The sequence below is a fragment of the Pavona decussata genome, unplaced genomic scaffold (genome assembly GCF_977016875.1).
Source record: "Pavona decussata unplaced genomic scaffold, jaPavDecu1.1 SCAFFOLD_219, whole genome shotgun sequence".
NCBI lineage: Eukaryota > Metazoa > Cnidaria > Anthozoa > Scleractinia > Agariciidae > Pavona > Pavona decussata.
In genome coordinates, this window is record NW_028145624.1 from 1,810,444 (window position 1) to 1,822,369 (window position 11,926).

General features: G+C 38.2%; 1 protein-coding gene across 2 annotated transcripts; it reads left to right on the top strand.

Annotated features, from left to right (window-relative positions):
- The first annotated feature begins 2,098 nt into the window (after positions 1 to 2,098).
- LOC146459462 (deleted in azoospermia-like) lies at positions 2,099 to 11,469 on the top strand. Of its 2 annotated transcripts, none has more exons than XM_085089511.1 (8): positions 2,099 to 2,143; positions 3,771 to 3,860; positions 4,067 to 4,158; positions 4,758 to 4,812; positions 5,966 to 6,043; positions 8,112 to 8,148; positions 8,568 to 8,632; positions 9,419 to 11,469. In XM_085089511.1, exons 1-8 carry the CDS (start codon positions 2,120 to 2,122, stop codon positions 9,557 to 9,559), a joined length of 582 nt encoding a protein of 193 aa, XP_084945637.1. In that variant the 5' UTR covers positions 2,099 to 2,119; the 3' UTR covers positions 9,560 to 11,469. The 2 variants fall into 2 exon arrangements, with proteins under 2 accessions (XP_084945637.1, XP_084945638.1); XM_085089512.1 differs by lacking the exon at positions 2,099 to 2,143 and adding an exon at positions 2,788 to 3,143.
- The last annotated feature ends 457 nt before the right edge of the window (positions 11,470 to 11,926 follow it).

Genomic DNA, 11,926 nt, shown 5'->3' on the forward strand with positions numbered 1-11,926 from the left:
TTTTCACACCATCATAACACGTGCTTGTGAGTCGTGTCTGGGCCTGTCAACATTTTATTTTACTTTCAAAATATTAATGGAAAAATCTGGAGCCTACAAACCTGGTCGTTATCAGCCAACAACGGAAAGTGATGAACGCTTATAATATTTCAAAATCGTTAGTCAATACGTACTGTTTGCATGAAGTCAGTTGTTATTTCTTGTACAAATTCCAGTGCTGAGCTGATGTCACTGGCACAAAAACATCTTCCGATATAAATCGATGAAATCGGTAAAAATCAAGATAAATATATATGTACTAGATAAACGAAACGAGTGTGTCATCGATTTCTATCGATTGATGGATACAAATGGCGTTGTGGTCCCCATCGGCGCTCGTGAGTGTAAAATACTGTTTAGTTTACTTGGGTCGAGAGGGAGAAAATTTATTTTTCAAGCCCCTGCGTGACTAGCCGATTCCGCAAGCGTATTTCGTCGCGAAACCCAGATATGCCTGTATTATCATCATCATCATTATCACCGTTATCGTCATCATCATCATCAGCAGCAGCAGCAGCAGCATCACGGCATCGGTGAATCGGTGAAGGAAACCAACTTATGACGAATAAAGGCCTTTGAGGTACGGCATGCTGCTTTGCTTTTCCGCGGCTTGTGAGCATGAGAAACCTGCAGTTACTATTCATGACATCTGTAGTGCGGAAATACTTAGGTTTATTGTTGAATACCTTTTACGTGCAAGGGTCTCTATGTACTGAAGGAGATTCAAAATTCGTTCAAATTAAAGTAGCTACAACGATAGAATGATTGCTCGGACCATTGAGGTTTTTTAATTTTATTTTCTCTTTTTTAAGTTTTATGTACACCTTTCCTCCTAAGAACAGAGTATTGTGTCCCTATACAGTGTACCACATGGTTACCGTACCCTCCTCTTAGATGAAACAAACTCCCCGTATTGGCTACATTCATTGTCCTCTTTTTTAACTGTCACATTCAGTTCGCAACTGTTTAAGTTGCGCAGTAACTGCGAGGATCTTTCTTCTATTTGATCTTTGATCTTTGATCCACAGTTCAAAATATATGTTTCATATTTACATTTATTTATTCATCCTTCACGGGTATATTACGAACTCACAATATCTCCAGCTCCCAGTTGGCCTGATAGCTCAGTTGGTAGAGCACTGCACGGCGTCGCAGAGGATCCCGTTAAAACCTAATTTTTTTTTCAGGCTTTCTTTTCGCAACTATTTAAGTTGCGTATTAACTGCGAGGATCTTACACCCACAGTTCAAAATATATGTTTCAGTCATATATTTACATTAATTATATTCACTCAAAATTATTTGAGGGCCGGTTGAAAAAGCAATAGAAAAGATTTTGATTTCAAAGTATTTTGAATCTCAAATAAAGCAATTGGTTTTTGAACTGAGAAGTTGTCGTCCGATACCAAGCGCCTGGGATCTAGAGATTATTTTCAGCAAACTTATCAGTTTCTGTATTTGAAAGCGTTGTAACCAGCTTAAAAGCAATATTATTTTCTTTAAAATACACCAATTTCAATACACCAATCAAGCTATCTTCCTTCCCGAGCGATTTGAAAATGCACCAAATTGTCGTCAAAATTTGTTTTTTTCGCAAATAGTTCTCTAAAGGGATTTTCCTGACAGAATATGAGGAAATCCGAAATTTCAGTTTTGACCGCGAGTTCTCGATATTCTCAGTTATCCTTTTTTCGGAGAAGTCTGCTTTATCGAGAAGTTCTGTTCAAGCCAAACACCATGTTGGCGGTGAAAAAAAAAAAAAAAAAAAAAAAACAAACAAAAAAAACTATCGGGTAGCGTATTTACTGAGGCATGATGTCTCACAGGAAGTGCGTCGGGAACAAATACTAAAGGTGTAAATGCTTTTGGCACCTTGAATAGCGGCGAGATTCGAGCTTATCGTTACCGTCATTTGCGCGTATTGCGGTGCTACAATGTTCCTACAGTTAAGGTCCCTTGTAGTTTGACAGCACTGACACACCCTTTCAAGTATTGAGGTAATATTACATCGAAAGCAAGGAAAAAGGTAATTAACAAGAAACACGCGGAACACAAAACCAGACAGCGGCTAGGCTCGAAAAATGTTCTGGGACGCTGCTGTTAAGGTTAGTATGTTTAACTTTTGAGAGTGTATCGTTGTTTGAAAACCAAAGCTACACCAAGAGTTGAGATGAAGTATTGTATACAGATCAGAGGTTGTAAAATATTCCGGTTACGATGTATGGTTGGAGTTTCACGTTTCTTTGTTGGAAAGAGAGCATGCCTTTAAATCTCCTGAATTGCAAAAGCCTCTGCGAGGGAATACTCAAAAGATTACCAGAATTCGAAGCTTTATAAAGTAAGTTTGGAAATTTAAACAATTCCATTCTGTCCAGATAATTTTCAGCGCATACAAGCAATCGAACAAAAAACAAGTGACAAAAACTGACATGCCTATGCGGCCGATATACGTGATTGACTTCTGGTGCCCTTTGTGACCTGTTAAAAAAACACAACAACAGTACCAGGATTTAAATATTAAATTATTAGTCGCATATTACTCAATCATCTCTTTTTTAAGATGAATTTTCAGTAAATAAATTCCAATGCTCCGAAAATCTTTGCTGTAGAAGAGGAGGGTGGGGGGGGGGGGGGGAGTTTAAACTATTGTGGGAGGGGCTACTCAAAACAGCATAAAGTATACAGGTTAATTTTTAGTGATAAAAATTCAAATTTTTTCTGGCGGGACGAGTCTCCTTGTCTTGACATAAACATTCGACCGAATTTTCACTGAATCCGAAGGCATTTGTTCCCGACCGAGTGCAACTTTTTCCCAGGCAGGAAATTTCCCACGCCTAAAAAGCATGTATAAACACTTTAAGTCATTGAATCTTTTGCTACATTTTCCAGGAACGACGGCGTGAAATTTGTTTCACTATCACAATTCGTCGATTTTACGTTTCAGTTTTAAAGAACACTCAACGAGAAATGCAGAAACGTTCTAAGCTTGTACCGTCCGAGTCCCTCCCTCCCCCCGGCACTCGTGTGCTTTCAAATTTGCAGTGACGGCACGCTTCCTTGTACAACGTACATTCGCAACGTTCAATCATCAATCTGCTCGAGATGGTAAGCATTACAGAGGACTTTACAATTTCACGTTTCCTGTAGAAACTTGGATGATTTACATTGCATTTTATGTAATAATCGTCTCATACAACGAGTTGCACAAAAAGTTGCAAACGCGAAGTGAATTTAATTACAGGTTTTCTTTTACAGCCGTTGTCGCGGCCACCCTTTAACATTATAGGAGTGTTATTGTTGTTTTTCTTTAAATAGCTTTGTTAAACGTGAGATTGTGAACGTGTGAAAAAAGAAAGGTTTCAGCAGTAATTCAAAGCATTGTTTACAAAATCAGTGATGTTCCCAAAGATAATCAGCTTTCCAGTGAAGAAGAGAAAAATGGCTACCGATTTCCATTGAAAATAATCAGAATTTGCTCGGTCTTGATCGTACGTTTGATTTTAATTTAAAGTTTACAAATAGTCAGTTGCTTACAGTTCACAAAAGTAATCTAAAACGCACGTAACTGAGCTATACTTTAAGAAGAATATTGAATTAATCTCGATTTTTTTTTTATTTTAGTGTTTATACATTTTACTGAGGAAACCATACATGTACATCAAGCGACTTCCAAAAAAAGACATCGGTCATTGTAGAGTGCACTGTTTGTAGAATGTTTTTATTTCAATTCAGGCCTATCTACCAACTGAGAGTGGTTGTTGCTCCACGGAAGGCTTACTAAAAATCCCCTACAGGATTTTTGTTGGGGGAATTGCTTTTAACGTAAGTAAACAAAAAATGTTTGTAGCTAGTGTTGCGTAATATATGGGTTCTTATTATTGAAAACAGCAGAGTCTCCTTGTCACTGCATGTCTGAAAGATTTCTAAGCATATTGTTCAAGCGTTTAGTTGGCCGGTAGAGTGGCGCGTGCTTTAATAATCTAGTTAACGGCTGATCTTTTTTCTTTGATGTTAATTAATACTTTTAGACTACAAAAGAAGAACTTCGAGAGTTCTTCAGCAGTTACGGAGCAGTGAGAGATGCCAAAATAATTCGCGATACAGAGGGGTTGAGTAAGGGGTAAGTTGTAAAGTGCATCCTGAAGGAAAAAAGACTACAATTCTCGTGTCAGCTTGATGTTTTACTTTTAAAGCTCTTCATACTTGACATTGATCTCTACAATTTGCAAATCACAGCTTTGTATTGCATGCTCCGTTACGAACATGAATTCAGAAATATTCGTATAGAATGTCCTCTTGTCAAAAAAGCGTTCACAAGTTGAAATCCGGTGGACTTTAATTCAACCCTTCCTTTTACTGAAGCAGTTCTAGGATTTAAATCAGTGTTTAAATGCAAACCTTCGTTTGTGAGACACTTTGATATTTTTTATTTGAGATGTTAAGCTTATAATTAAATCGGTAAATAAGAGAAAGATGCGTGCTGAAAGGGTTTTTTTTTTCTGGATTTTTGCCGGCTGAATCGTTGCTTTGTGAAGGACTATGTTGTGAGCTGATTTTATACCAACTGAAGCATTTTCTGACACCCATGCATTAAAGATGTTTTAAAAACATTTCGAAATACAACTTTGATTAACCCTGCTTTTGTTTTGGGTAGTGAAATCTAATTAGAGAAGCATAAATTGAGTAAGAAGTTTTATAAATCCTTCGTTTTTCAACTAGTTATGGATTTGTCACCTTCTACCGTGAGCAAGACGCGCAAAAGGTTATGAATATGGTAAGTCAATTGAGAGCGCAGAAAGCTTGGAAAATGAAACATGACCTTTCTAACTTTTGTTGTTAAGACGTTTTTCTCTTATCTATCGAGCAATCAGCGGTATCTTTGGCTTCTTTTTCCCAATATCAGTTGTATTTTTGGGATAATTCCAACGGACGAAATCAGTATAGCACACTGAACTTCATTTTGAATGAGAAAACAAGTCAATGCAAGACGTAAAACTGTAGTTTTAAAACTGGAGAAAGTTTCGGGGGGCTACTATTTTGGGCGATTCTGTCACTTGGCCAATTTTATACATTACGATAAACAAACACATCACGACAGAAAGGTACCGCTCCGACGTTTTCATTTGAATGACTCATTTTACGATTTCATCAGTCCACACACGCAATACAGTACACTTTCATTCCGATGCTAAATGAAAACTTTATACCGCGCAGATTACAATTTCATCAAATGTTTATTCACCGTAAACTAATTACCAGTAAAATTTCCACGGAATAAAGCATAATTTCACATGGTTTACCACGCCCAGTTTTAATTGCCCGTTTCGAAGTTCAAATAGAGACTGGGGACGGGTTTTTAAATTTTAATTTGATCAGAAATTGGAGTCCATCACAAGAAAGATCACGTTAAAATTAGCCAGTTTACCAAGTTTGAGGTTCTGTCGTTAGATTGCAGCCACGTAGAAGGTTTTCAAAAATAGGAAAAATTAGAGACTTTTTATGGATTTGGGGGACGCCATCTCAGAATTAGAGACATTCGTATGGATTTGGGGTTGGTTGTTTGGTTACTATGCAATAAAACATAACCAAACTTGGTGAACTGACTAATTTTTATGCGATCTTTCTTCATATTACTCAATGTCAACAATGTATAAACTAGACCAGTTCCTTTTTTAACTTTGGAACCGGCAATTAGCGAACAACCTCTTGACATCTGAGCAAAATGTGATCTTGTTAATATTTAGTATGCTTAGGATTCCCAGTGTTACTGGAGAATGTTTCTTCACTTTAACAAGTCTTTAGTTGTTCTATTCCACCAGACCTAAAATTTGTTTTTTAATTTCAATGTTTTTTCATTTGACCAAGAGTGATAGACCTCACTGTGGATTGCAGAGAAACATCTTAATGCTACCATCCTTTGTTCCTAGGGTACTATTTTCTTTAAAGAAAAAAGATTAAACATTTCAGAAGCTTACAGAAAACAGCAAATGCCCCAGCAACTACCAGTAAGTTTTACTTCCAGATATTCTAAAAGTAAACTTCACAAGCATATACTTTCCCTTGAACATAGGCCTTATCACGGTTTTCGACGCCATTTTGACGAGTAGGCAAACACGTCTGAAATAACATTGTTTGTATGGAAATCCGTTGTCAAATAATTTTCAAAAAACATCGCATCTGAAAAATTCATGAATTGGAAACTTTTGGCACTAGGAAAACCATGGATTTTATGTAAAAAATTTGAGGGATGTAGCTGAGCCAGAAAGCGTCCAGTCGTGTTTTGAACTTTCCATACATTTGTCTGTATAGCGAACCAGCCGTGAACTGCTACTAAAAATAGTTCGCGGGAAAAAATACAAGGAAATGTATGGAAAGTTCAAAACACGACTGGACGCTTTCTGGCACAGCTAGATCCGTCCAATTTTTTTCCTTAAAATCCTTTCCCTAGTTCCAAAAGTTTCCAATTCATGAATTTTTCAGAAGTGATGTTTTATGAAAATTATTTGACATCGGATTCCCATACACACACTGTTATTTCAGACGTGTTTGCCTACCCGGCAAAATGGCGTCGAAAACCGTGATAAGGCCTATTATCCACTTTACAGTCAGTCTACGTCACGCGTGACCAGTTTTTCCCAGAATGAAATGAACATTCAAATTCCTTTTTGTAATGTCCGGCATTTGAATGATGGAACTTTCAAGAGAAATCTTTCTGAAAAAGACGCATGACGTAACTGAACAAAAAAAAGAAACAAATTTCAAAAATACTAGTCACATGTGACGTAGATTGACTGTAAAGGTATGTTCTTTCTTCACCTTCCCCCGCCCCTCCAACCCCTGCAAAAAACAGCCTTGCTCTTTTGAAGTTCGTTTGGCATTTAATGCAGTCACTAAGCAATGGATGGGACTAAGATCTCTCCCACTCATGCGAAGTCAAAGCACCATATCTTGCGGATAAACGCAAGAAATGTATCCCCTTGCTGCAGTGTAAGCTGCTCTCTCAGTACACTGTGAATCATCTTGCAATAATAGGCCTTATCACGGTTTTCGACGCCATTTTGACGAGTAGGCAAACACGTCTGAAATAACAGTGTTTGTATGGAAATCCGATGTCAAATAATTTTCATAAAACATCGCTTTTGAAAAACTCATGAATTGGAAACTTTTAGCATTAGTAAAAGGATTTTAAGAAAAAGATTTGGAGCGATGTAGCTGTGCCAGAAAGCGTCCAGTCGTGTTTTGAACTTTCCATACATTTGTCTATATTTTTTTCCCGCGAACTATTTTTAGTAGCAGTTCACGGCTGGTTCGCTATACAGACAAATGTATGGAAAATTCAAAACACGACTGGACGCTTTCTAGCACAGCTACATCCCTCCAATGTTTTTCTTAAAATCCTTTTACTAGTGCTAAAAGTTTCCAATTCATGAATTTTTCAGAAGCGATGTTTCATGAAAGTTACTTGACATCGGATTTCCATACAAACACTGTTATTTCAGACGTGTTTGCCTACTCGTCAAAATGGCGTCGAAAACCGTGATAAGGCCTATTGCGGTCGACGTAGAAAGAACGCACTCCTAATACAGATTGGAGTCGAGATTGTATGGGACAACGTTGATTGAATTAATGGATCTTGGGACGCGTATCTGGCATTTTCAGGGGCGGGATGACATCATCACCAACTTGGCAGAGGAGAGAGAGCCTGGTGACATCGAACGCACTCCCTAATCTGTGATTGTTACCAGTATAAAGTTAGTGTTAGCGTAGCCTAAGGCCAAGCAATGGACGCCACGGCTTTGAATGGGCGAATGAAGCCTTAAATATTCGGAGACCAGAATTAAGGGGCTAGCAATTGAATTCAGTTGCAGTCAAATACCAGATCTTTTGAACCGCTTTGAAATAAACGTAAGAAATGAATGTAAGTTCATCTATTTTAATGCGAGTGGATTTTTAGTCGTGCAAGGGGAATGTGTTTCTGAACGCAATGGACGCGAACTCGAAATTTCGAAACGGGAGCAGCAAATTCAACAGCACGTTTGCGTGTTAACATTAGGCTTGTTTGTTTACTTTCAGACCAACCAACAGCAGATCATTACCATGCCTGTAGCAGGTGAGATTAAGGAAATCTTTCTATGCACTTTTTTTTTATTTGTTTGCTTTTCATGTAAAAGCGTATTCATACGAACGTTGAGCCGGAGGAAAAGGTCAAATTCTAAAGAACGTGTTAAGACCATACCCAAGTCTTTAAAAACTTAATTTTTTTCTTTTAATGGGCTCCTGTCGTCAGATACATTTTCTCCTAAGACTCCAGTGACCGTATTCCAGGATAAGAGTAAGCCGTATGAATTCTTGAGATACATATTTAGTGAACAGACACCTCTGTCGGACACACGAATTTACGAAAAGTATTACGTTCTTTCACTGTTACTGCGGAATGTATGAATAGAAATCTCGAATGCACCTCTCTGAGAAGAGATTCATACGATTATCAAGGAAGCAATTCATTCTAACGCCTTTGTTTTCTCTCAGCTCCTACAGCATGGGCGTCGCCTTCTTCAAACATGACGCCGGTGTATTACACAGGCATGAACACGGTAAGTCTTAAATATTACTGAAAACTCCAAGAGGCAGCTTGGAAGGTGAGGATACACTCATAGATTGCGGGACGAGCTTAAAGAAGCCTGCGAATGAAGCTACGGGAACAATGGCCAGAGCTAGCCAACAAATAGTCTCTTAATTCTGTCAGACTAAGTAAAGCTGATACGGCGTGCCGGAGGCTATTTCCGCGTACGCGGGTTTTTTTTTTTCCTTTCTACTGCCACTGGCAGAATTTATTGGAACCCACTCTTAAGGTCAATTTGCACGCACCGATTTTTCGGCCGATTGGCAGGTTTAATCGCATAGGCCAATTCACCGTTGCAATTTGTCAGTCCATTTCTTTTTCTGTTGGTGTAGTATAAATCAGCCGTTAAAGGGGGAGCTGTTGCAAACGGCCAAGGGTTTTATTATTGTACAGCATTGGACTGGGGCTCGATCATTTTGCATCCTCGTTTGGCAAATTTTTCAGTAATCTCATAATCGTTCATATTTGCACCACCTTTCGAATTTCGAACCAATCTCCTTCCCGGGTCCTGGTTTTTCTGCCTGTTTTCTGAACAGAAGGAGAAGAGAAGTAAGTTTCAAGGGGAAGATTGATGTGACCCGTGACTACCCGGTATGCACGTAAGGTTCAAGTTGCAGTCTTTCCACCCAACGACATGAATTCAAATTCAGTTCACTTGTGAGTTACTGGATTCTCCATCACCAGAATGTTGCAATCCCAGTCTGGCAGAAAAGAAGAATTCTGGTCAGCTGACTAGTTTTTGGTCTTTGTATTTCAGGGACCCCAAATACCCACAATACAGCCATTGCCATCTGCGATGAGAAACTGGACAGCGGTTCCAGCAAGCGCAAACACCGTCCATCAAGTGGCTCCTCAGCCGGCTGAGCAAGTTTATTGGCTACCTGTGCACTATTACTAGAACTGAAAACGAGGCCTTGTTATACAGTCTTGTTAACCAGGCCTTGTTAACCATGACATCAAAATGGAAAGGTTTTGTCAGCTCCCAATTAAGTAAGAAAACTTCGTGTAAATAAGGAAAACATTCTCAAGACTAATTCAAGACATTCTTCATTCGTCACGAGTAAAAAATGATTTCATTTGATTAAAAGCAAGCTTTCTTGGAATGAATGAACTATAATCCACTTTTTACGTAGGTGTTTAGAAGTGTATTCTATTGTAGTAAATAATTGATAGGATTTAAAGTGACTATTTTATTGTACTTATAAAGCCGTGTATGATCGTGAATCAAACAAAACGTTATTCATTTGTATCAAGTTCTCGAGGGCTTCTAGCACAAATAGCGCGCACGTGCAACATTGATTTATGCTAAACGTTATAAATCGAACTCGGCATTCATGATCACAAGATTGTGACGTTTTAAAAAATAAGTAAGTGCCAATCATTAAGTATTCAGTGATTACCTTTCTACAAGAATTTTGACGACATCAGATTTTAGCTTGTTCTGCGATTTTGTTAGTTTGTTGCGACAAGTTAAGTCTCTTGCCAAAATGATGTGTGCGTTATTGTGGGAAAGGCCCTTATTATAATATAACAACTTTTTAATAGCATTTTTACTTGGACAACGACACTAATTAATGTGCTCCGCAAAACGACGTTCGGACGTTCTTTTTTTTGGTCTTACCCTTTCCCTAGTCTTAGTAAAATAAAGTAATATTTTATTCACGGGGTATCCAATTGGTGGAAATCGAAGATCAAAAAAGCAATCAATCAATCAATCAATCCATAAAACTAATTAATTTATAACGATTGGTATTGATCAATCGATGACCAGTCAATAGTCACAAAAACCGTCCATCCATTTTCAAAACAAGTATGTACAACCCAGTTTTACCGACGCAAAAAATACCTTGTTATACCTACGCGCACGACTTTCGGACAGGCCAGAAAACGTCTGGTTCAAGTATGCAAGAAGTTCAACTCTTCGTAAGACTCGTAGTCAAAGGATGTCATCATTTTAATTTTACAGCAAACAGTAGCGGGCTTTTTACTGCTTACAAGAAGCGGGGCGCATGCGGAAACACTTTTAAATTGAAATAAAATATGTCATAATATGTACTAGGCGCTTATTCCCGTTTAGCTTTCAAGAACGCAACTCTGAAGGGGGAAAGACTGTGCAACCAATCGATACTGATAAGATCATCGATTAATATGAGAAATCAATGGCAAACGATAGAAGGTGACACAAATCCTCTTCATCGATTGGTTACCGATTATCAATATCAATCGATTAATTGATATCGATTAGTATGAATTGCCATCGACTGTCATCGATCAATCATCGCTTTCACGGATTTGATACCCCGGGTTTATCGCATGCTTGCAGTAGCCAGGGGTAATACCCAACGGAATCATTTAAGGAAGATATTTAAAACGTTGTCTCCTGTGTTCACATGATCACAGATCATTTTCTGCCCTTAAAAAGTCGTATTTGAGTAACCTAATTTGGTCTGTTCGGGTGCTGAAAATTTAGGTTGCGGAGTGTTCAAGGTGACAGAATCTTACGCCCCGAATTACTAGCTGTTACAAAAATGCATTTTTAACTATCAGTTGCCCTTTGAAAACTTGATTAGGATTTAGTTTTCAGTCCAGTGTTACGAAATTTTGAGCGGACAAGTTTTGACGACAGAAACTTTGTATTTTCAGTTTACAACCAAATCCGAATTTCTGAGGCGATTAGGGCGTAAGGCCTTCCGTACAGTATCCACCAAAATGAACCGTTGGATCCCCCGAGTAGTTTTAACAAAAGTCTATAGTCAAAATATAAACTTCGTTTGGTTACATTTTAGCGAAGAAAAATAAAGATGAAGTATTTTTGTAATCCTGAGTGAGTGGTTCAGTTGTGTGGCATTCCACTCCCTACCGAGATCGACGCTTCTTTAAAGAGGAAGCCAGTATGAATGCGAATTTGATGTCAATTCAAAACCCAAAAATGTTTGTCTGTCAACAGAAAAAAAATCGTCTACTTTGGTTATAAATATCACCTAAGTGCAATAAAACTGTCGATTAGTGCCTCTGGTCAGAGACAGAATAGGTCGGAATGGACTGGAACTTGAAAAATGTTAGGCTAACATTTTCAAGTTCACGCAGTTTTGTTTCCAAAATTGTGTAGAACAGATCACGAGCTGTTCCTTTCAAGAATTGAGTTGTTTTCTTTCCTCTCGTTCTAGAATTATTTTGTAGCTAAGAGAAGGTCTTATTTCATCATTTTAATAAAAAGAGGTTAAAAAACCGCATGACACTTCCCATTTAAGGTACATCGACGCGG